Source organism: Carassius auratus, chromosome 28 (assembly GCF_003368295.1).
Source record: "Carassius auratus strain Wakin chromosome 28, ASM336829v1, whole genome shotgun sequence".
Lineage (NCBI taxonomy): Eukaryota > Metazoa > Chordata > Actinopteri > Cypriniformes > Cyprinidae > Carassius > Carassius auratus.
In genome coordinates, this window is record NC_039270.1 from 8,852,374 (window position 1) to 8,877,934 (window position 25,561).

The 25,561-nt window shown below is 41.1% G+C and overlaps 1 protein-coding gene and 1 long non-coding RNA gene across 4 annotated transcripts; both read left to right on the plus strand.

Annotated features, from left to right (window-relative positions):
• The first annotated feature begins 2,514 nt into the window (after window positions 1-2,514).
• Window positions 2,515-24,173, plus strand: LOC113046702 (beta-1,4 N-acetylgalactosaminyltransferase 1-like). 3 transcript variants are annotated; one of them, XM_026207622.1, is made up of 13 exons: window positions 2,515-2,638; window positions 5,761-5,892; window positions 15,566-15,595; window positions 15,685-15,810; window positions 16,140-16,243; window positions 16,382-16,440; window positions 16,837-17,017; window positions 21,417-21,503; window positions 21,678-21,859; window positions 22,076-22,219; window positions 22,308-22,392; window positions 22,475-22,533; window positions 22,652-24,173. In XM_026207622.1, exons 2-13 carry the CDS (start codon window positions 5,774-5,776, stop codon window positions 22,679-22,681), a joined length of 1,206 nt encoding a protein of 401 aa, XP_026063407.1. In that variant the 5' UTR covers window positions 2,515-2,638; window positions 5,761-5,773; the 3' UTR covers window positions 22,682-24,173. The 3 variants fall into 3 exon arrangements, with proteins under 3 accessions (XP_026063407.1, XP_026063403.1, XP_026063404.1); XM_026207618.1 differs by having other exon boundaries at window positions 2,516-2,638; window positions 22,308-22,533; XM_026207619.1 differs by lacking the exons at window positions 15,566-15,595; window positions 15,685-15,810 and having other exon boundaries at window positions 2,517-2,638; window positions 22,308-22,533.
• LOC113046703 (uncharacterized) lies at window positions 19,929-20,314 on the plus strand. Its single transcript, XR_003276142.1, has 2 exons — window positions 19,929-19,975; window positions 20,007-20,314. It is a non-coding gene; the product is annotated as an uncharacterized LOC113046703 (long non-coding RNA).
• Window positions 24,174-25,561: the final 1,388 nt, after the last annotated feature.

Sequence of the window (25,561 nt, forward strand, 5' to 3'; positions counted from 1 at the left end):
ACACGTCACGCCTCCAGGCACTCGTGTTTTTCCGGGAAAAATTGGTACAGACTATCTTTCTCTTATGAATATAATAAAACTAAAGACTTTTTGGAGTTATGAAGGATGCAGTACTACTCTATAGGTACTCAAGATTAACAGGATATTGAGTGAAAACGAGCATTTCACCCCCCCTTTAATCCACAAATGACTTAAGATGTTAACTTTTTTTTTTTATGTGGCTGACACTCCCTCTGAGTTCAAACAAACCAATATCCCGGAGTAATGCATGCACTCAAACAGTACACTGACTGAACTGCTGTGAAGATGAACGCCGAGCCAGATAACGCACAATAGACTGACTCGTTCACGAGTGAAGAACCGGTTGCATCGGTGTTCGGATCACCAGTAGTTCTTTCAGACAGTTGGATTCAATAAACCGGTTGAAGAAAGCGGTTCACCGGTTCTTTTGCGCTCGACGTAATGGCGTCATTTGCGATGATTGCCCTTGATTCAAGCCTTCGGTTTACCCGCGCCCATAACACTAGCACAGAATCAGTTCAGAATCAATCACCAAAAGAATCAGTTCAGTTCAGACGCTCTGTGTGTCGGTCTGCTTCACGTTGAATCACACATGCGCAGTATCATCAGCTCGGTTCACGAATCGGACGCGTCTGACAAAAACGGTTCTTGACTCGTGAACGATCAATGTTTTGTTCGTTATCTGGCTCAGCTCGGTGTTCATCTTCAGTTCTCTCTTCACAGCAGTTCAGTCAATGTACTGTTTGAGTACATGAATTACTGCGGGATATTGGTTTGTTTGAATTTAGAGGGAGTGTCAGCCACATTAAAAAAGTTAACAGCTTAAGTCATTTGTGGATTAATGAGTATTAGAGATGCGAACCGTTTAAAACGATTCAGTTTGATTTGGTGAACTGAATGATTCGTTCGCGAACCCGATATCCAGACTGCTATGATTTGAACACTCTCACACAGTCACGGAAGAGAAGACAATGCTGAATAAAGTCGTCGTTTTTGCTATTTTTGGACCAAAATGTATTTTCGATGCTTCAAAAAATTCTAACTGACCCTCTGATGTCACATGGACTACTTTGATGATGTTTTTCTTACCTTTCTGGACATGGACAGTATACAGTACACACAGCTTCAACGGAGGGACTGAGAGCTATAAATATCTTAAACTGTGTTCCAAAGATAAAAGGAGGTCTTACATGTTTGGAACAGCATAAGGGTGAGTTATTAATGACATAATTTTCATTTTTGGGTGAGTTAAGGTCTTATTAATGATATCCAATTGTTAAAAAAAACTTTTAGAAACCAAAGATCTGAACAATGTAATGCAAAAGCATTTCAATTTTTGCAATCTAATATCTTATGTTTTGAAAGAGAATAATGTGAAAGAAACTAGAACTTGCAAGAATATTCCTAAAATTATTAGGCCATGGCTGTTAGACTGGTAATATGCCTGGCGTATTGAAAGCCTGCTAACCTGTACACATTTCCTTGTAGATATGGGTGAGGAAAACTGTGTAGATAATGCAGATACACCATACATTTTCTATGAACATGTTGTAGTGAATAGCCAACCCTATTGTTAAGACTGAGGCCAAAGAAAAGCTACAAGGCTCCACCGCGGTCTTCCGGAGCCCCGCTGCTGCCTCGGTCACCTCACCCTACTGCTCTGCCTTGGCCTTCCAGATCTTCTGTGTCAACCTGGCTCTGCGGATGCTCTGCTCCATCCTGGGCTCCTACTGCACTTGCATCCTCTCTGTCAGTCGGCCCCCAGGTGTTGTTGGTCCTATCTCCACCATGGTTATTCCCACCATCGATTTGACCATGGGCCGCAAATCTGGCTGGCTTCTGGATCTCCAACTGGAGACTCCTGCTCAAGGCTCCTACCTAGCTCCTCCCTCAATCTAATCCACCCTGGTCCTATGAACTGTGACCCTTTCCGATTGCCTGCTCCACGCCCGCCTCCTGAACCCCCCACCCTCCCTCTGCTGTTGGACTGTTTGTGGGTGCGAGGATGTGCCGTTCCGGGAGGGAGCGAACTGTCATATGTATGAACTGTATTGGATTAGTTTTATGTGTCTCTGTTATCCTTCCCTAGTTAGTTTCCATGTTTTTTTTATTAATTAGCTCTACACCTGTTTCTGTTCTTTTTTATTAAATTCACTGTTAATAAGTCCTGGTTCTCCCCTGATTCCTTTGTCTGCTATTGTTTGCTATTGCCTGTTCTCTCCTGTGGATTATTAAAAGAACTCTTTGTTTATACTCCTTCGTTGAGCACTTTATTTTGCACACCGAACGCATGACAGCTGATAAGAGATAAATATATTTTCTTTGTATAAAAGAGTCTGGGGTTCAGGTGGCTCTACTCATAATTATTTGTTCTTTGCCCCTTACTTTCTGCAGATTTTCCACTGCTTCAATTCTTAAATGCATTATGCTGTTGTTCAAGAGATCTGATACACATTAACTTTCTACGTCTAGCTTGGAGGTGTGGTGTAAAGTGATCATTCACTGGAAAAAGAAAGAGCAGGATATCTCAAAATGTTAGAAAGAGAAAGGAGCTAAGATTGGGAGGTTTTAAAAAGACTCGAATTTACTGCTCTTCTGGAATGGTAATTTTATACTGGTAAGTACAGTACATCTCACTTTTGTCTGTTTTCCATATGTGTTTGTCATTTTGCTAATTCATAAGTTTGTACAAAAGAGGCTGGATCTATACGAGTACAGAGAAGAGACGATGATGGCTTTTGAGGCTACTGTGTTTATTAATGACTGCTTTGAATGCTTTGACCATTGGCTTTCATGCTTATATTTGATTTTGTGAATTCCTTTTGATCTTTAGTACAGACCATGTAAGATCCACAGTCAATAAACAAAAAAACTGTGGCTGCCAGGCATGTTAGGCAAAGCAAGGCAAGTTTATTTATATAGCGCATTTCGTACACAATGGTAATTCAAAGTGCTTTACATAAAAGAAAGTAAAATAATCATGAAGAAAAATAACAACTAAAATAAAACAAGCAATTTTAAAACTTTTAAAATGATTAAAAATTTTACTTAAAATGAATTTAAAAACAGTTAGAAAATGATTTTACATTAAAAAAAAAAAACAGTGAAATATAGTGCAATCAGTTCGGACATTGCACAGTGCTCATTCAATAAATGTACAGCTAAACAGATGGGTTTTGAGTCTAGATTTAAATGTGACCAGTGTTTTAGCACATCTGATCTCTTCTGGAAGCTGATTCCGACTGCGGGCGGCATAGTAACTAAAGGTGCGAACCCTTGGTATTTCTAACTGACTTGATCCTAGTGATCTGAGTGGTCTGTTAGGTTTTATTCAGTGAGCATATCTGCAATATATTTCGGTCGTAGGTCATTTAGTGACTTATATACGAGTAAAAGTACTTTAAAATCAATCCTAAATGTAACTGGAAGCCAGTGTAAGGACCTGAGGCATGGTGTGATATGCTCAGATTTTCCGGTTCTAGTCAGAATCCTGGCAGCTGCGTTCTGGACGAGCTGCAGCTGTCTAATGGTCTTTTTGGGAAGGCCAGCGAGGAGCCCATTACAATAGTCCACCATGCTGGTTATAAAGGCATGAACAAGTTTTTCCAAGTCTTGGCTGGAAACAAAACATCTAATTCTTGCAATGTTTTTTAAATGATAGTATGCTGATTTAGTTACTGTTTTGACATGACTACTGAAACTAAGGTCTGTCTCCAGACCGTGAGGGGCTGACGCGCTGTTTTGTCTTTATTTTATTATTAAAGTTTAATTTGATTGTCAAAACATAAAATAAAGTCCAGGCCCAGTCCTCTCTTGTCCTTCACTGTCTTCGCTCCTGTTTTATATCCTTCCATCTGCTCCATGGGACTCGAGACTGGTGGGTCGAGCAGGTGTTGCTCATTTCTAATCACTCCACTGACCTCGCCCCATTCCCACGGCTATCGGCCCCGCCCCACTCGTCACACACACCCAGATTCCTGACTTGATTTTTAGTTGTTTGACCCCTTTAAAGTCAAGGTATGCATTCTCCTTGAAAACTTCATCTTTGTTTCCAAATGCAATTCAGTTTTTTTCCTTGTTTAACTGAAGAAAGTTCTGGCACATCCAACTATTAAATAAATAAAAATAAATGTAAACAAATTTATGCATTTAGCAGACGCTTTTATCCAAGGTGACTTAAAGTGCATTCAGGCTATCAATTTTTACCTATCATGTGTTCCCGGGGAATCGAGCAATGATCTACCAATTGAGCTAAAGGAACACTATTAATTTCATCAATGCACTGGCAGCAGGGAGTCAATGGGGCTGTAGTCATTTGGAGATATTGCTAGGTAAATCTGGGCATCATCAGCATAGTTGTGATAGGCAATTAGATTTTTTCTCATTATTTGACTTAGTGGAAGCATATACAGGCTAAACGAGCGGTGCAAGAATTGAGCCTTGTGGGACTCCACATGTCATGGACGTCCACTTAGACTTATGCTCTCCTAGACTCACATAATAGCCTCTCCCTTCTATGTATGACCTGAACCATTTGAGTACCATCCCAGAAAGCCCAACCCAGTTTTCCAGTCTCTGTAGAAGTATGTTATGATTGACAGTGTCAAACGCAGCACTGAGATCTAGCAATACCAGCACCGATATTTTGCCAGAGACACAATTTAAGCGAATATAATTTATTATCTTAATGAATGCTGTCTCTGTGTTGTGATGCAGTAAATATTGGTCTAAAATTGCTGCTATGTTTTCCCACTGTTTTGGAAGTCCAGCAAGTAACTTTGTTTGAAGAATCACAATCCTTTGTAGAAGTTTGCAGCAGTTCATGAAACAAGTAGATCCAACAGGAGGTATTTTCTCTCTCTTCTGTTTGAATGTAGGCAGTTGTTATCCCGTCCCTGTCTCAGGAATGTAAGCTGCTAGCAATGGGAGGCAAAATCTTCTTTTTGTAGAATTATTCCAGTCCCAAAGTTTTTAGTTTTAGCGTTTGTGCCAAAAATCTGTTGTTTGAGCACTGGGGTTTGAGTAAAGGGAGCATCTACTTGTTTCATGATCTGATGTAGTAAAAAATCTTAGAAAAATCAGAGAAAAGTACAGAAATAAAAAGCAAAGTGCAGAGCAGTAAGATAGAACGTCTGAACGGTTAAAAAAAGTACTGATATCATTCAGTATATAAGCTCATGGGTGGCACTCAAATATGTTGCAGTAACAAATACAGCACAGTTATGTGATGAATGATGCAATTAATGATGTCTTTTTGCAGAAATATGCACTTTTTTGTGTGTGTGTTGGCCTTTGGAGCATTTATAGTAAGTGTGTGTTCTGCAGCTGTGTTAATTTCGGCCTATCCCTGTTCCTTCTCACTTCACCCATTGCTTTGTGTTTTTCTCTGTTTTATCTAATAAATGTGAAAATATAGCTTATAGGAAAACCTCTCACTAAAATCTGCAGAAAATGTACTCCCCCACAGGCCATCCAAGATGTAGCAAGATGCTAAATTTCTCCAAATCTGTTAAAAAAAAAATATATATATATTTTTTTTTTAACTATTCTTTTAGAAAACTAAATGTGTACATGAAATAGCTGTTTAAAATTCATTTAAGTCACCAAAAATTTAAATTATTTACTTTTTGTGTTGTTACAAGCATTACATTAATTTTGCATGTTTAGCATTCATTAAAAAGTTCCTGTATAAATGTGTTACAGTGTGACTTTTATTGCTGTGTGTAACTGTTCTTTCAGATCATCCCCCATAATGAGGTGCATGAGGTACATCCGTCTTATTTTTTTCCTGATTTTTCTTGGTGCGGCACTGGGCATCTACTTTATACAAAGTGGCATGTTTGAAAGCAAGAAAAGCACACTTGCAAGCTGGTATGCATAGTCCTTTCTTCATATTTACTGCTCTTAGCCTGTATTTGTTTATTGATATTTAGAAACTCTTAAAATGATCTACACTATTCTTAGAGCACCTGTGCACTGTGGTGATTTTAGTAACAGGGTGTTTCTTCGACTTGGAGCACTTATAGAGTCTGAACTTCTGCAGCAGGTCTCAATTATGTTCCTGAAGTATAACACTGCACATTTTTGTATGTCTTCTTCAACTCATCTGTTCATTAGTAGAGTAGAGTTTAGTTTCAACCTTAAGCCAGCTAATCAAGGTCTTCCTAGGCATACTAGAAACCTCTAGACAGGTGTGTTGAGGTAAGATTGAACTAAACTCTGAAGGGCAAAGTGGTGGCCTTCAGGACTGAATTTGGACACCCCTGCTATAAAGTAGTGTGAGCCTGGCTTTATGTGAACTCTCTTAGTCCAAATTTGCTGAAAACAACCGATGAAAACATCACAATAATCCACACAACTGTCCACTCATTCTGATAAAATCAGAACCAAAATGTAAACAAGCTGTTTCCTCATAAAAGCAGTTAATTCAGGATAGTGAAGCTTCTCCTTCTTTGACATCAATATAAAAGTACTGTACGTCTCTGATTCCCACTTGGAAAGAACCTATACTTGGATATATGCGCATATATGAAACCTATAGGCAGTGTATATGCACATAAATGCACATATATGATTATATATGCTGCTGCGTATATATGCTGCATATATGCTGTATATATACTGCATATATGGTGCATATATGCGTATATTTTGCCACATATAGGCAAAATTGAGGTGCATATATGTGCATATACAGGAAATATAGGTCTCCTGTATTGCTTCTTCATATCCACATATATACATACAAGATATGTCTTCTATATAGCTAATGGCAGGATCTGTTCATTTTGTAGCTGTTACGTGATGTAGTGGTGTTTGACTAGGGGCGAGACGTGGGCTAGTGACGCCATATTTTCAGAAAATGTACGGATTTGTCATCGAGACGAAACGCAAAGGCAGCGTTTTCAAATATATCCACTCTGGGACCCTGTTTCAAAACATCGAATTCACTCTTCCAAAATGCCAGATCCGTGTGGACGAAAAATCTGATAAAATATTTGTGCGCCAAAAAAAAGAGGAAAAATAAAAATCTCGGACACCCTATCAAACGTCATTTGATAGTGCAGGAAGGAAGAGGAGGAGGCAGGGGGGCAGGGTTTCATATTTTTTTGAAGCACGCCTGTGCGCCGCCACCTGCTGTTAGCATTCCATTGACTCCCATTCATTTTGGTGTCACTTTGACAACGAATAACTTTACATCTGAGGCGTTTAGACTCCATTTGTCCATTCATTATTTCTAAAGAAACACAAAAATGTATAAAAGGCTCCATTACCTTGTATCTTACTTTATGGTCCCGTAGAAGCAGTTTTTGTAAAAAATAGGCTAACGATTGCGTCATAACCAGCGACTCTCTGTCGCACAGTAGAGAAATTACCGTATGGACAGGAGGAGAAGCTCGCAGGCAGTCTTTTACTGTCTATGAGGCTATCGGGGGGATGTGGAGGCATGAAGCCCAGGGCTATCTGTCAGTCACTACGAGTTATGTCAAATGACATATGGGGTCCTATGGAAAACGGCAAAACCTGAACACCGTCACAACCCTGTGGCGCTGCAATTGTCAGCAAGCCGTGGCGCGCCACAAAAGCTACGCTTAAAGTCATAACCTTCCCAAAGCCCCAGCGCAAATTCACTGACCTTGATACCGAAGGGGCCAAAGGGTGAGTACATTGCTTCTGGAGAAGGATACGCTGCTGTTCCGCCCACACAAAGTTTGTGGAAGGGATTTCAACCTTTGGAGAAAGATTGCTTCAAATCTTCCCTATTTGTTCCTTTGCCAACTTGGCAAGACGATGGGGAAGCGCGCCTTAGGAAAAGGTGGCTATGGAGACCACATCCTACCTGTAGGGAGTTGATGTGGAGATACTGATATGGACTGACCCAGGGGGCAGTACTACATGTGGAATGGGCCTCAAAGGCAGGTTCTACCTTAGAGTAGGGATGGAACAGCTGCCAGAAGAAACTGACAGAGCAGGTCTGTCAAGAGGGAAACCTTACCATGGAAGGATACACAAATGGGATTACCCATAGGGAATCAAGCCATATGGGCTGACTGGAACTCCTGGCATGCTTACACCAGTGCTAGGCCGGGCGACAGACTGCTCCGCCAAGTCTGACTGCCAAGGGTGCTGGAGGATGCTCGACCGATGCTCGACCAGGGTACGCCAACCGGGGAACTCTACTGGGAGAAGAAAGGCACTCGCATCCCTGTGTTGGGGGAATGGTGCAGCAAGCTACACCCAGCCAGCCCTTCCCGCGAATTACCTATTACCCAACACATTGGAAGAAACTGGCTGTACATGATGGTTGTAAAACCTTGCGAAGGTATTAGGTGTTGCCCACCCCTCAGCTCGACAGATGTCCGCCAGAGATGCACTGTGCGGCAATGCATAGGAGGAGGACACAGTCCGTGTGGAGTGGACCCTCATCCCCAGGGGTCACGGCTGGCCTTGGGAATGGTATGCCAAGGTGATGGCATCCACTATCCAGTGGGCCAACCTCTGCTTCGAGACAGCGTTTCCCTTCTGCTGACCTCAAAGTAGACCAGGAGCTGCTCAGAGCTTCTGAAGCTCTGGCTGTGGTCCACGTATATGCGAAGCGCTCTTACGGGTCATAGGTGGATACATTATCTGCCTCCTCCAGGGACAGCGCTTGCAAGTTCACCATGGGGTCAAAGAAAGGAGTGGTGCAGGGGCATCGCTAGGCCCTTTTTAGGGGGGCTTCACCCCTAAACTTATGCCTAGCTCTCCTAAAAAATTATTTGATTAATTAATTGGTGATTGCTTCAGTCACCTTTAAAAACTCATTTCAAATGGCGGCAAGCTACGGCAAGTCTCGGCTCCTCCCCTGAGCTGGATCTGCATGGATTCAGCACATTTTTCAGACCACAGGGGTGCCTAGCAGAGAGTACAACAGGGAGTACAAGGTGTGTGTGTGTGTGTGTGTCTGTGTGTGTGTGTGTGTGTGTGTGCGTGTGTGCGCGCGCATCCAATACCGATGCTTTCAACTTCAGCCCTAATCACAGTGTGACAGTTGTTTTTTCTTCCAACAAAAATGAAGCGACTTACACCTTTGAAAACATACTTTGTAAAACGATCATGATTTATATTAATTTACTTTTTAAAGTTTAAAACATATTATTGTGTATTTCGGCATTACACTATGCAGCCATGCACAGAAATTATTAACGACACACATCATTGTCTGAAAGCACTAAATGTCACAAAGAGAGAAACATCATGTGGAGTTATCTTGTTTTGTATTATTAAATATAATTTTGTAGTAAGTAATAATGAATCATTAGTGTATCATGATATATATATATATATATATTAGAGTAAGAGTAAAGGGATCTGTGTTTTTTTTTGTAAGTAGTTGATTCATAGAAGTGGCAAATTGATAATTCATGTTGTTATTTTTAATAAATAGAAATAAATACATAACAGATTAAACATATTGCCAATAGACAATTACATTAATACATGTTTTGTCTATGTTCTCAATGAATATTAGCTGGTTAGTTAAATGATTTGAAATAAAATAAATTTTCAGGGAATGGCTTGGTGTATAACCAACCGTATTGTTGATTATAAAGGCACTTCAGAGCATAGGTCTGCCATGTAGAGGGGGCTCTAGCCTGAGTGATAGTATCTACCACTGCTGGTAGGTCTGCCGCGTCCTGTCCAGAAATCACACGTGGAGGTTCCAAAGATCTGGAAGAAGGTGCCAAATGGTGCCCAACCACTGAGAGAGGATGTCCCTCCTTAGGGGGATGCGCCAGGGAAGGCCTATCACGAGGAGCATGAGTTCCGAAAACCAGGTCCAGGTTGGCCAGTAAGGCACAACCAACAGGACCTGTTCCTCGTCCTCCCTGACCTTGCACAGTGTCTGTGCGAGCAGGCTCACTGGTGGAAACGCATACTTGCGTAGAGCCAGAGGCCAGCTGTGTGCCATTGCATCCATGCCCATGGGGGCCTGGGACAGGGAATAGTACAGCTGGCAGTGGGAGGACTCGTGGGAAGCAAACAGGTCTACCTGGGCTTACCCCAATCGACTCCAGATCAACCCGACCATCTGGGAATGGAGTCGCCATTTCCCAAGGAAAGTGAGCTGCACGTTTGAGCTCCCCCCGGATGTGGATAGCGTGCAGCGACTTGAGCTGCGTCTGACTCCAGAGGAGGAGATGGCGAGCGAGTTGAGACATACAACGTGATCATAGACTGCCCTGTCGGCTGATGTACGAAACAACCGCAGTGTTGTCTGTGTGGACCAATACGTGCTTGTCAAGCAACAGTGACAGGAACTGCCATAAGGCTAAATGCACAGCCAGCAACTCCGGACAGTTGATGTGCCAAAGCAGTCGAGGTCCTGTCCAGGACCCTGAAGCTGCCTGCCTGTTGCATGTCGTGCCCCAGTTTTGCGGGCACAGGTGTACCGCAATCACTCTCTCCCCCTGGGGAATGTCCACAAATACACCCTGGCTGCCCCACCATCGAGGGTGATGAGGATGGAAGAGGGAGACGGGCGGCTTCTGACAATGAAAGAGGCCGTCCACGACTTCATCAACTCTTCATGCACGTCTGGAAAGAAAGGAACCAGAGCAGAACAAGGATGTGAGCCGCGCTCTGTGCCAAGAGACCAATCGTCCAGCTGTGTGGACTTGGGGCTAGGCGGTGTAGTCACCTCCAAACCAATACTCACGGCTGCCTGGGCAAGCACGGCCGACAACTCCAAGTCAGATTTGGCAGCAGTAACAACACCCGAGGGGGGAAGCCCCTCTGAATCTGTGGCCCGGCGGAGAAGCTCTCACTGTAATCCTCAGATCTCCCAGAGCGCCAGCTGGCGGTCCCCTGCTCGAGCCAGGGAGAACGGGATGGGAGGCAACAGAGGGGTCTGCTGCGTATATTCATACGCCCACAATACACATTTCACCTATTTATACCCATAGGCTCGGGGAGTGGCTCAGATATGTTAAATCCACTAGCCAATTTTCATTGCCGTTTTCTCTTAAAGGTGCCATATGCAAAAATTGAGGTAAAAATATCCATAACATGATCTACACGCATCAAAAGAATGAGAAGAAATAAGGGCGATGATGTCATAAAAAAATGTCAAGTTATAGTGCTGCAGAGATATCAACCTTAATTAGCATTAGCATTACTAGCCCCGGCCCGACAGGTGTCGTAATACCAGTTCCGGCCATGGGAGGTGGTATGCGGGCAACATAACCACCAGCCAACCTTCAATACACGAATAACTCGCACGGCTTGTGGGCGTGTACTTGAACCTGATGTCAATCATGTGGGAAGTACAGCCCACTAGTTCATTTCAGTTAAGGGAACAGAGCGTCACCCGCTACAGGGAAACAACCGCACTCGGAAACACAAATCAAGAGTATAAATCAGCACTGCTTTTAATCACTGGAGACAACTGATGGACCTGAAAGAAATGAGGTTCGACTCCGATCTTGCAACATTTCTTTTGGATTGGTAAGTTAGATGCTGTTAGTATTTCGCTAGAAGTTTGTTTTATATGTTTGTGTATTTGTTTTCGGGAAGTTATAACATAGAAATGTATCAAAGGCTGTTCGATAAACGTGCTAATGTTAGCGATGGCTAACCGTAGCTGCGTTTGATAATTAGCTAGCTATAACTTAACGGTACCCATTTTATTATATAGGGCTGTGCATGTCTTTACTCATGTACATCTCATCAGTAAAAACGCTCCTGTAATTAGAAGTATATCTCCAGCACTTGTGTTCAGATCAGGGCTGCCAGGTTTTCACAACAAATCCTGCCCAGTTGCTTCTCAAAACTAGCCCAAGCCCGCTTCCAGAAGGTTCCCCGATAAAACATTGCTTCCCAGGGTTAAAATATACGTTTTTTAGCAGGGTTGCCTTGGTATAATTCGCATTTTAGGGGCTAAAGATCACGTTATTTGTATTGGGGTGGCTGCGACCCGCAGACATGAAAAACAACCACCACAGACTTGGCAACACTGGTTGGCATTTACTACACAGAGCCGTAATTCACTGACAATCTACACAACATCGATGTTAAAATCGCAGGTGATTCTTTGTCGATTTTGAAAACGATTTTGTGTTAGTTGTCGGTAGACTACGGCTCTGTGTAGTAACTGCCCCTCCACCTGAACCAGTGTTGCCAAGTCTGCGGTTGTTTTTCATGTCCGCGGTTTGAAGCAATCACAATACCAATAACGTGATATTTACCCCTAAAATGCTAATTTTACCAGGGAAACCCTTCCCAAGAATGTATATTTTAACCCCGGGAAGCAATTTTTATCGGGGAACCTCCCGGAAACGCGATTGGGCTAGTTTTGAACTAGTTTTAAGAAGCAACTGGGCAGGATTTGTTGTGAAAACCTGGCAACCCTGATCTGAACGCACAGGCTTCTAATTACAGGAGCGTCTTTACTGATGAGAGGTGCATGAAAATCGCATTCGATTTTTTGCACAGCCCTATTATTATATCATAACTAACCTGCTCTGTCTAGTCTGTTGGTCTCTGTGTCCTCTTTGCTTCGTGGTTTTTCTGTGCGTGAAAAAATGTATGTGTGGCGTGAAAGCGTGTGAAAAGAGTCAATTGCGTGTGTCTCACGGTGAATGCTTGAGAGTTGGCACATTAGTTTCCAAGCAGAATAAAGGACAGGTTGATTATTTCTGTTTAGCGTTTGTATTAATCTATGTGTCCCTGTTTACGTACAGGGACATAAAAAAATTAATTAAAAGTGATACGTGGACCAAGGTGTCTGAGATTGTTCATTTTAAGTAAAGGATCCTAATATTTTGTCCACAACAATATTTAATGAGGTTAACTTATAACTCCTTGTGGTTAGTCTGCACGAGATCAACAAGCTTGTGTGCTTTGCGGCCGCTTTAAATACAAAATAAGCATTCAATCTACGTTAAAGCGTCTGAGCGCTCACAAATCTTTCTGCAGCGTCGTGAGCAGAGCGTCGAGAGCGATTTTTGACACTCTCGACGCCGGCGGTGTGAACACACAGTTAGGCTTCGGCTATGGCTGTAGTGTTGTTGTGAAAGTAGGGGCGGAGCATAGAGACTATGCCGTTTCTCGTTTGTTACTCTAGAGTAGACCAATTCACTTTATTGAGGCATACTGCCCCCATCTGTTATGGAATGTGGAGTATGACTTGATTTTTTTTGCCAAACATTACAGATGGCACCTTTAAACTCAGAGATGATTGGCCTCCCAGGTGATACCCCATATGTCGTTCGACATAACTCGTAGTGACCACCAGATAGGCAACATTGTTTATTGATAAACAACAACAATATCCATAGTTTCAAATAAACAATCACCTTAAATAGTCAGTACTGCACATCATTATTCCAATTCATGGAAACATCAGTGTGAATACTATTATAAACAAAAAATAAAACCTTTACACCTTGACAAAACTGTAAACAAATAAATGTGACTCAAATATCTTAGAACTTTTCATATGCCAAAAAAAAAAAAAAATTTAATTAATTCAATTAAAATTGTATGTATAGTGCAATCAATAATACATTTTCTTTCCTGTTTTAAATAGAGGTCACTGATTGGGAAAATTCACACAGGATATTTTTAGAAATTGATAAGCCTCAAGATAGCTGTATGTAGCTTAAACCTGTCACGAATGCACACACGAAACGAGAGATCCAATAGCAGTGCTTAATGGGTAATCCAAAAAATCTATATCCAGAACAGGCAAAAAGGTCATAACCATAGAATCAGTCTTAAAACTATAAACAAGCACCAAGAAAAACACAGGAAACATGAGAAAGCCGGGTGACGGAAAACAAGGACTCCATGACACAGATAGAAAACAGACCAGTTTATATAGATGGGTGAAGCCAATGAAAGTGGCGACAGCTGAGTGCAATTAACAGGTGTGCAATTAACTGTGATGAAGAGACAAGGCTTTGTGGGAAATGTAGTGCCTGCAGTGGGATGCCTATGGGGAAGTGAGACCACTAGTGAACACCCAGGGAAACACAGACCAGACACTGTGACAAAACCCTTTTCACATTTCTGTGTTTCTCAGCAGCAGAAGTCGTCATAGTTGGGTAAACTTCGAGAGCAGTGAATGGGAGAGTACCACAAATATATATTTTTGCATTCTCATTTTCTCAAATAGCAAAATAAAAAATCTACGATAGATTTTTCATGACTTAATAAAAGGAAAATTTTAACAGAGACTGATAACAGCAGTCAAAAGAGAGAATGATGTCAAATTTAGTATCCCTCCCAAAGATGCTGCATTAAAAACAGCTTTGAATTAGCATTAACTAGATTTTTAAAATTTGATACAAACGTGACATAATTTTTTAAAATTAAAATATACTAAAATTTTGATGATTTATGATGCTGATGACTGCTGACCGTCTTGTGAAAATGGGCCATGATCTTCTGAATGCCTAACAGATACAGTAGAAAAATAGTGCACTTTTAGTTGCTTTTCTGTATAATGCTGAAAAGAACACAGGCACTCATAGTAAAGTGGACTCATGTGGGCAGGTTCATCAGCAAGTAGCTCCTCACCACCAGGAAAGACTGCAGTGCTGTTCTCACCAAATGGGTCTCCTGTTATTAACACAGCTGTTGTAATATTCTGTGTAGGCTGTTCATTGAAAAAAAGAGGGATTAACTTTTAACCTGCCCACACTGCTTTTGGCCACCTCCACCCTTCCTCCAGACTCTAGGACCTTGGTTTGCAAATTAAATTAAAAAATTGCTCTTATCTGAAAAGAGGACTTTGGACCATTGGGCAACAGTCTAGTTCTTCTTCTCCTTAGCCCAGGTTCTCCTTAGCCCAACTGTAAGCTGTAAACTGTAAGAAAAGCTTTGTAAAGGTGTATCCCGAATTTCAAGCATAAGAAAAAATTGTTTCCAGCAGTTTACTGACACTCATAAGTGTAATTAATGTATTGTGAAACTGCTTCATGTTAAAGCAAAATAAATATGATCTGCAATCTTCCATTTTTCTGTCATAATACTTTTGTTGTTTTCGCTTTTCTTATAGTTTACAGCTTAAGTTTTATGTACACTTCCCTAACTCTTACCCTGCGTATGCAAATCTATTTGGGATTAAATAACCTTCATAGGTGGCCTACAAGATGGCTTATATATATATATATATATATATATATATATATATATATATATAAAATTTATGGGGGGGCAAACCTGTCAGCCCATTAAAAGATAGCCAGCATTTATAGCAGTGATTTGTTTATTGCTAAGAGCTATGGATGCAGAATGAACTGTAAGCTGTCATGCATGCACTAAATTGTGCAGCATGATTGAAGCTAAACAGACTTGATTTATGCAAAAACAGTGCAGCATTGATCTGAAGTGCCTCGTAAAATGTCAATTTGAAGAAACACCCATTTTTATTAACTTTTCAGTTTCTTCTATTTGTGTTACATTATATATTTACAATGATTCTGTACCTTAACCTTCCTTTCTCTTACTATTTACGAAGCAATGTTATTACATCTGCTTACTTTATTCTGTTAAACAGCTTAAGTCCTGAAAAATATAATATCTCAAGGTAAGTATTATTTAAATTTTGTTAATTAATCTTAAGAGGATCCAGTTTAGATGCTCTGCCTAACCTGTGATCTTTATATGTTTGTCAAGTTTGACAGAACTCATTGGGCCAAATGTTTCTTGTAAAGAAGCTAAACTCACGAGGAAAGTTGTGCCACATGAAATGGATAACATACTTGAAAGCAGAGCGAATGAATACAAGCAATATCAACTCAGGTTTAACTGGATTTTTCTTCATCTTGCCCACGGTCCTGTTAACACAACCCAATCCTACGTCATGTTACCATTTGTCATGAATGTAACTTTAAATGCACATTTGATTTATTTATTTATTTTTTGACAGTCGTCATATTTTTAGAGCATTTTGACCTTTATCTGTGTATCTTTGTTGTTACACCTCTCATTGAGGATTGACTTGCTCCATTATATTTTCTCTTAGCAAGGGTGCAGTTGAAATTTCCAATGATTATTCTTTCATTAGACATTCTTGGAGCCATTTATACCATTTTTCCAACATTGTGGTATTTTTCATGTCATTTTTTCAGGAGGAAGACAAACACAGAAATTATTATTGCCCCAGCCAACTCTCCTCTCCAATATCCAATCACAGGTTTCAGGGTAGCTCCTCTGAAGAAAAGTTTGATACCAGGTTAACTTACATTCCTTGTAAATGGAGCAAAACCTCAGCTTATATGTTGCTTAGAATATTAAAAATGTTACAAAAGTATATTTTCCTCTGATCAGTGAATTTGAAACAGTTAACTGTGTTTTTATATCATCATTTCAGGTCTTGCTCTTCAAACACAAGGGAGAGGTTTAACAACAAACAACAGGGAGTTGTACAAGGTTAAGCAAACAATGCCATTTGTGCATCTTTTTTTATTTTTTTTTTATTTAAGGACAATTATAGGTTAAAACCCTAATACACTGTAAGAAGAAACTTTTGTATTTATTTATTTTATTTAACTTGTGAATAAAATAAACAGTATTTACAAGAAAATATTATTTTACTTTTTCAAATTCAAAATTTCATGTTTAATTCAGTATTACAGAAATGATGTAATAATTTATGAAATTAGCTATTTCTGAGTGAAAATAGTTTCTAAGCCAATTCCTCTTTTGAAGTGTATGAGTTACTCATTCACAATAGATGCGACTCTAAAATGCTGTTTTCACCATAAAATTCTGTTCTAGATGTGAATTTAAAGTACTTAATTTGCATTAACACAGTGATGTCTGCAGGTGTCTTTGAGTGTGAAGAGTGGAGTGCTCTCAGTGGAGGATCTTCTGGATGGAGATCAGGTGGAGGGACAGGGTCAGAGTGAACTGACCATCTCATCCAGCAACCTCACACAACTCAACGATCTGCTGTCCAGAGTGACCTACACCAGCACAATCTACCACATCAGAACATCAGACCTGGGTAAAGGCTATTTGTACAGGAAAGACACTTAGGCTTACAATATGTACTATGTGTTGCGATTAACACTCAAGTTACAAGATACATGCTAGCCAGTTAAGTGCCTCAATGTTTAAGAAAAACAAAAAAGATGAGTCTTTATATGTTTCTTGAAAATGAGTTAAGACTCAGCTGTACGAATTGAGATTGGGAGGTCATTCCACCAGCTAGGCACAGTCCAGGAGGTCCGTGAGAGTGATTTTGAACTTCTTTGGGATGGCACCACAAGGCGTCGTTCACTTGCAGAGTGCAAACTTCTGGAGGGCACATAAGATTTAACCAGTGAGTTTAGGTATGTTGGTGCCGTGCCAGTGGTCGTCTTGTAGGCAAGCATCAGTACCTTGAATTTGATGCGAGTGTCTACTGGTAGCCAGTGTAACCTGATGAGGAGAGGAGTAACACGAGCTTTTTTGGCTCATTGAAGACAACCCTCGCTGCTGCATTCTGGACCAATAGCAGAGGCTTGACCGTACATGCAGGAAGGCCCACCAGGAGAGCATTACAATAGTACAGTCTGGAGAGAACAAGAGCTTGGACACGAAGTTGGGTGGCTTGCTCTGACAGGAAGGGTCTAATCTTCCTAATGTTGTATAAGGCAAACCTGCAGGACCGGGTCATTGTAGCAATGTGGTCTGTGAAGCTTAACTGATGATCCATCACAACTCCTAGGTTTCTGGCTGTCCTCGAAGGAGTAATGGTTGATGAGCCCAACTGTATAGAGAAGTTGTGATGAAGCAATGGGTTAGCTGGAATCACCAGGAGTTCTGTCTTCGTAAGGTTAAGCTGAAGGTGATGGTCATTCATCTAGCTAGAAATGTCTCTCAGACAGGCTGAAATGCGAGCAGCTACTGTCGGGTCATCTGGCTGGAATGAGAAGTAGAGTTGGGTGTCATCAGCGTAGCAGTGATAAGAAAAGCCATGCTTCTGAATGACAGATTCTTATGACGTCATGTAGATGGAGAAGAGAAGTGGCCAATGTACTGAGCCTTGAGGAACCCTAGAAGTAAGGTAGTGTGATTTGAAACATCAACCCTCCAAGACACACTGAAGGATCTGTCAGAGAGGTAGGACTTAACCCACAGGAGTGCAGTTCCAGAGATGCCCGTCTTTCTGATGGTGGAAAGGAGAATCTGGTGATAAACATTGTCAAAAGCAGCAGACAGGTCCAGTAAGATGAGTACTGAGGATTTTGAAGCTGCTCTTGCTAGTCACAGGGCTTCAGTAACCGAGAGCAGAGCAGTCTCAGTTGAGTGGCCACTTTTGAAGCCAGATTGGTTGCTGTCCAGGAGGTTGTTCTGTACAAGGAACATAGAAAGCTGGTTGAACACCGCTCGCTCAAGTGTCTTTGCAATCAATGGAAGAAGGGATACCGGTCTGTAGTTTTCAAGAATCACTGGATTTAGAGATGGTTTCTTGAGCAGTGGGCTTACCCGAGCCTGCTTGAATGCTGAGGGAAATGTTCCAGAGTGAAGAGAGGAGTTGATAATGTGAGTAAGCGAAGGTATGACTGAAGAAGAAATCGCTTGAAGGAGGTGAGTGGGGATCAGATCAAGTGGACAAGTAGTAGGATGATTGGACAGGAGAAGTTTGGAGACGTCCATCTCTGAGAGTCGGGAGAAGGAGGAGAAAGAGAGTGCGTCGGTCATTTTGAAGATGTCCTCAGTCTGCGGTGTGGAGAATTGGTCACTGATGGTTCTTGTCTTATTTGTGAAGAAAACTGCAAAGTAGTCCGCTGTAAGAGTCCGCTGTAAGGAGGAGGTGGTGGTGGCGGATTAAGAAGAGAAGAGAAAGTCTTGAAGAGTGTCCGAGCATCACAACAGATGTTTATTTTGTTGTGGTAGTAGGATGTTTTAGCCGTGAAGACATTTGCAGAGAAGGAAGAGAGGAGAGACTGTTACACCCTGAGGTCGTTAGAGTTTCTTGATTTCTGCCATTTCCTTTCTGCAGCCCTGAGTTTAGAGCGATGTTCACGGAGAACCTTGGACAGCCAGGGGGCAGATGGGGCAGTGCATGCTGGTCTAGACAACAGTGGGCAAAAGTTGTCCAAGCAAGATGTTAAAGTGGAGCGCAGAGTGTCCGTAGCACTGCTCGGGTCCAGAACTGAAAACTGAGAGAGTGCAGGAAGTGCAGAGGAAACCACAGAAGATAGGCGAGATGGAGAGTGTGAGCATAGGTTCTGTCGAACGGTGACCTGCGTTGGAGTGTGAGGCGCTTCAGGAGTAAGTGCTAGGTTAGCAGTAATGAGGAAGTGGTCTGAGGTGTGCAGTGGAGCAACTGAAGAGTTGTATACAGAGCAACAGCGCATGTAGATGAGGTGCAGTTGGTTGCCTGATTTGTGAGTCACTGTAGTAGACACTAGCTTGAGATCAAATGAGGCGAGCAGGGTTTTGAAGTCAGCAGCCTGGGGTTTATCTAGGTGGATGTTGAAGTCACCAAGCAGTACCAGAGGAGTACCATCTTCAGGAAAGTTTGATAGCAGCACATCCAACTCCTCCAAGAACTTTCCCAATTGACCTGGGGGACGATAAATGACCACAAAGTGTATTTTAACAGGGTGGGTTACAGTAATGGCATGTGATTCAAATGAACCAGTACCTGTAGGTAATGGCTGAAGATCAAATTTCCATTCTTTTGATATAAGTAGACCCGTACCTCCACCCCTCCCAGTGGTACGAGGAGTGTGGGGACAAGTGAAATTAGTGGAGAGGGCTGCAGGGGTGGCAGTATCTTCAGGTGTGATCCAAGTCTCAGTCAGTGCCATGAGGTTGAGACCGGAATGAGAAGCAATAGATGAAATTAAGTCTGCTTTGTTAACTGCAGACTGGCAGTTTCAACTGCTCTGTGTAGGCTACAGGTTTCACGGTTCATGAATGCACGTCTCCAGCTGTATTCATGTTACGTCATGTTGATTGTTTCATGTGGGTGTTGCCGCTGATCGTCTGATCAGTGGCAGGTGCTACTCATTCCAACTGCCTATTTAACGCCCTGTCTTTCGTCTCCTGTTTGTCAGATCGTTGTTTGTAGATTCGTGGCTGATGTCTGATTCGTGTGTTCCTGCTTTGCTTTGTCTCCGGTCTGGTTTCTGTTGGACCTTTACCTTCACACACGGATTATTATCACTGCACTTGGATTTACCACCACCGTCATCGTCATCAGCGCACTCAACTCGTCTACTCACCAGTCTGTGCTGCCATCGTGGTTCCTGCGTCATTCTCCGACCTTCCATCATCTCATCTTGTCTAATAAAATCTGTTTACTTGCTTTTGTCTCCTGTCATCCATACTCGAGTGTCACAACAGGAGCAATGAGCAGCATAGAGTGCCCTCTCACGGCGACCAACTGGAATAGAGAGCGTAGTAGTAGAGGTCAGAGGGACAGACTGTAGGTTTGTCAGACAGGCCTTCCTGCGATGTACGTAGCGTGCTCTTCGAGTGTTAGTAGTGATAGTAGAGATCTGAAAGCACATAGTGACTACAAATGTAAGATATATTTGAGAACAAGTTATACAAAAAGTAAAGAAAGGGGGGGGGGGGGCAATACTCAAGTGCCGTGTCGGTGTCCTTGTTCGGTGGAGTCGCGCAGGTAGAGTCTATTGTCTTTACACTCGGTCTACACACGAGGGGTGCCACAACCGCTGCTGCGGTGAAACCTACCGCTTTTGTATTTGCCTGATTACCTGTGATTGATGTCAGCTGGCCATGCCTCACTATTTAGCAGATCGAAACTGGGCAGTCCCGTGATAGGCAAATGCAAAACCAAGCGCTACTTTCAGCACGTATTTACCAGGGTAAGACAAACACAATTTAAACCAAAACCTTTCCTAGCAATGACGATCACACAGTAGTCTAATGAGAAAACGAGACAAAACACTCACAGGATATCATGCTAGCAAGAAACCGAAACAGGATTGTTGGTGTGATTTTGCTTTTATAACCATTCAGTAAACAAAACTTAATATTGTTACTCACCTTTTACACAAAATATTGCTGTCCTATGCATTATTCATTCGGCCTATTCTTTATCCTCTGACAAAGCCACAGCAGATTAAACCATATCTCCTCTCTCTGAGCAAGTTAATTATTGGTGATGATTCATTCTTGACTGAATTTGTGTTTTGATCGAATCTGTTGAGTGAATGATTAGTTGATTCACTCATAAAGATATATACTTTTGTTGCCGTATATTGGGATAAATTTGTGAAGAAAAGTCACTGACAAATCCCCACCACTAATGCAGTGTGTGGGCTAATAATCCCAGATGAGAGGAGTGATAACATAGCATAATGTCTGCTGTTCTTTGAATTTCTTTTTAATAAAGGCTCATTTAGATATCTGTAAATATTAGTTTTATCTTCTTTCCTTAGTTTATTTCACTTTTGAGGATCACAAGGCCATATTTCCAATCATTATCAGGAGACCGTCAGTTCCTGTTTTGTATGACCCAGGAAAAGGTGAGACCACCACAAACAAAAAAACAAACAAACAAACAAACAAAAAAAAGGTTATGACACTGGATATGCTTACATAAATGTAATGTGATATGTAAGTTTAACAAGTGAAATTGTCCTGAGTAAAATAGTTCAAATTTGTGCACAGTTAAACCAAGGAACTCTTTTGTCTCTCAGATATCAACTCACAAGTGACCATAATAACCAAGACCTTTCTGAGGTATAAGGAGCTGGGTGTCCTTATCCAGAGTATCAGGAAATTTTACCCAAAGATCAAGATCATTGTTGCGGATGACAGCCTGAAACCTGAAAATGTGCCTGGAAACAACATTGAGCACTACATCATGCCTCCTGCACAGGTAAACATGTCATCACTTACACATGTTCAATAGGCGAAAATTAGTGCCTACTGTCAGCTCTTTATATCAGGCACCAACAGAGGGAACAAACTGATCTGACAAAACTCCACAAACATGTCTGTTGCTGTTTGCTAGTTCACTGTAAATTGACCTGTGGACACCAAGTGTTGATGACCTGGTAATTTATCACTGCTGATGATTTTGGTATCTTCTCAGGGCTGGTTTGCAGGCAGAAATCTGGCTGTATCTCAACTCACAACTAAATACTTCCTGTGGGTTGATGACGACTTTGAGTTCTTGAGTGAGACACGGATTGAGAGATTTGTGGAGATTATGGAAGCGCTTCCGGAACTAGATGTTGTAAGTATGAATGGATATTCTTTTATGAACTAGAGAAAAGTCTTTTAGCAATATATACTTGTTGTAAAAGTTTGTTTTCTGTGATTAGCTTGGTGGTGAGGTTTCGGGGGACCAGTTCTACTTTGTTCTGGAGTATGACGAGGGAGATGAGAATGACGGCGGCTGCCTAAAACGTATTAGAGAGTTTCATCAACCACTTCCAGGTTATGATGGCTGCTTTCTAGTGGATGGTGTTGTGAATTATTTCTTAGCTAGGACTGATGCTGTACGAAGGGTTGGCTTTGATCCGTTCCTCAAAAGAGTCGCTCACACCGGTAAGTGTACCATCTTCATTGATTGATTCCAAGCACATTTCATTCTTCTAATGTCTTCCCATGTCCATCCATTCTTTGTTTCCATGTCTCATCTTTGAATGATCACCACTGACTTCAGAGTTCTTCATTGATGGAGTTGGCAAGCTGATGGTTGCTTCTTGTAAAGGCCTTTCTGTTGGTCACCAGACACATCGGGCACAGGATGAATATGACATTTATAGGAATCAAGGACCAATTGAAAAAGAGCAAAAACTGGCTCACCATTTCTTTAAGAACTATCTTAACTATATCAAGTACTGATTAGTAATAATTAGTAAACAATCAATCAAATCTGATTATCGATTACCGTATTTTCTTGACTATAAGTCACACTTTTTTCATAGTTTGGCTGGTCCTGCAACTTATAGTCAGGTGCGACTTATTTAACAAAATTAATTTGACATGAACCAACAGAAAACAACCAAGTGATAACATTACCCTCTACAGTCGTGAGAGGGCACTCTATGTGCTGCTCATTGCTCCTGTAGCCTACACAGAGCAGCATAGAGCGGCCTCTCGCAGCTGTAGACGGTAATGTTTTCTCTTGGTTCTCGGTTCTAAATAAATGTGACCTATAGTCCAGTGCAACCTTTATATGTTTTTTTCCTCGTCATGATGTATTTCTGGACTGATGGGAATTATACTCAGGTGCAACTTGTAGTCTGAAAAATACCGTAATCACAAAACATCTGCCAGTCATGTCACCTAATGGATAATGCTAACGGCGGAGGACAGAAAGTGAGCTGCATGACCAAAGTTTGCATTAAGAATGTTTTTCTAGTAAGTGCTTCTAACAACTTGCACTGTTTGTTGTTTCAGTAGCAAAATTCTGATATTCAACTCTTACGACAAGCTTGTAGAAAGGCCAAGCACAAACGGAAGAAGGATAAATTATCTATTTAATTTCAGTTGTTTAAAGACAGTTTATCAGCTTTTCAGTCTGCTGCTTAGTCTGCTAAGGCTACTTATTTTTATGATTTTATTTATTTTTTCAAAACCCTATACTCCTAAAGTTCTGTTTTCAATTATTAATTCTGTTGTTACTCCTTTTGTTAACACAGTGACTGTTGCTTCCGATGCTCTATGTGGATGCTTGAAACACTTAATTGATAAAATGTCTAATTTGAGACCCAAAGGCCCAATTTCAGTTCTACCCCTTAGCCCTTTCTACCCCCAATTCTACCCCTTTCCCCTTCCCCTCCGTTTCGTGGGTTCACATGAAGGGGTAGGGGTTTCTTTTGGTTGTAGGGGTATGGGTAGGGGACGGGCCAGACAGTCCCTCATACAAGTTCATATTTACTCAAAGAAATGTTTGCAAAAAACTCTTATATTTGCTAACGTCATACTGTATCGTTATAGACTGCATGATAGTGCCACAACATATTTTCATGTCTGATCAGGGTGTTAATGGGCTATGGTAGACATTGAGGGGCGCTAGTCCCCCCACCACTTTTTTTTAAATATTGCCAATTCGAGAGAGAGGGATAAAAGTTGAGTGTATGCGCATCTATGCGTTTCCCTTTTTAGAGTGTTTACTTAAAAAAACAATGATTTTATACTCTTGTTCCTGGAAAATATAATGTAGCAATTTAGTAAAAACTGTTATTAATAAAAGTTTTTGGTCAGTATTGACTAGTTTCTTTTCTCCTGGATGTGTGAGCTGCGCAATCTCCAATATATGTGTGTCATGTTGTGTATGTGTGTGTGTTTGTGTCAGTAAGCAGAGCATTAATATAGAACGGTAATTAAAGACTTTAATGCACACCAGTATATGTGTGTATTGTAGAAGCTAGATGACGTATGATAACGTATATAGTAGTGGTGTCCAGAGGTGGGTAAAGTACCCAAAAACTGTACTCAAGTAAAAGTAAAAGTACTTCTAGAAATATTTACTCAAGTAAAAGTAAAAGTACTAGTCTGAATAGTTACTTGAGTAAGAGTAAAAGAGTATCGGATAAAAAAAAAATCTACTCAAGTAGTTAGTTACTAGTTACTTTGGGTCATATATACTGAGCCTATTTTTATTTAGATATATAGATAAAATGTATGTAATGTATGTGTGTGTGTATAAATGTATATATTTCATCAGCCTTTACTCCAATTTATTTAATTTATTATAAAACCCTGTCTGTTTACTTAAGTAACAGATATACAGTATTGTTCAAAATAATAGCAGTACAATGTGACTAACCAGAATAATCAAGGTTTTTCGTATATTTTTTTATTGCTACGTGGCAAACAAGTTACCAGTAGGTTCAGTAGATTCTCAGAAAACAAATGAGACCCAGCATTCATGATATGCACGCTCTTAAGGCTGTGCAATTGGGCAATTAGTTGAATTAGTTGAAAGGGGTGTGTTCAAAAAAATAGCAGTGTGGCATTCAATCACTGAGGTCATCAATTTTGTGAAGAAACAGGTGTGAATCAGGTGGCCCCTATTTAAGGATGAAGCCAACACTTGTTGAACATGCATTTGAAAGCTGAGGAAAATGGGTCGTTCAAGACATTGTTCAGAAGAACAGCGTACTTTGATTAAAAAGTTGATTAGAGAGGGGAAAACCTATAAAGAGGTGCAAAAAATTATAGGCTGTTCAGCTAAAATGATCTCCAATGCCTTAAAATGGAGAGCAAAACCAGAGAGACGTGGAAGAAAACGGAAGACAACCATCAAAATGGATAGAAGAATAACCAGAATGGCAAAGGCTCAGCCAATGATCACCTCCAGGATGATCAAAGACAGTCTGGAGTTACCTGTAAGTACTGTGACAGTTAGAAGACGTCTGTGTGAAGTTAATCTATTTTCAAGAATCCCCCGCAAAGTCCCTCTGTTAAAAAAAAGGCATGTGCAGAAGAGGTTACAATTTGCCAAAGAACACATCAACTGGCCTAAAGAGAAATGGAGGAACATTTTGTGGACTGATGAGAGTAAAATTGTTCTTTTTGGGTCCAAGGGCCACAGGCAGTTTGTGAGACGACCCCCAAACTCTGA

Excerpts from the sequence above, each read along its gene's own strand:
- LOC113046702 (XM_026207618.1), top strand. The coding sequence starts at position 5,774 with ATGAGGTGCATGAGGTACATCCGTCTTATTTTTTTCCTGATTTTTCTT. Across the intron at positions 16,441-16,836 it reads ACAACAGGGAGTTGTACAAG|GTGTCTTTGAGTGTGAAGAG; the intron begins GTTAAGCAAACA and ends TGATGTCTGCAG. Across the intron at positions 17,018-21,416 it reads CATCAGAACATCAGACCTGG|TTTATTTCACTTTTGAGGAT; the intron begins GTAAAGGCTATT and ends TTCTTTCCTTAG.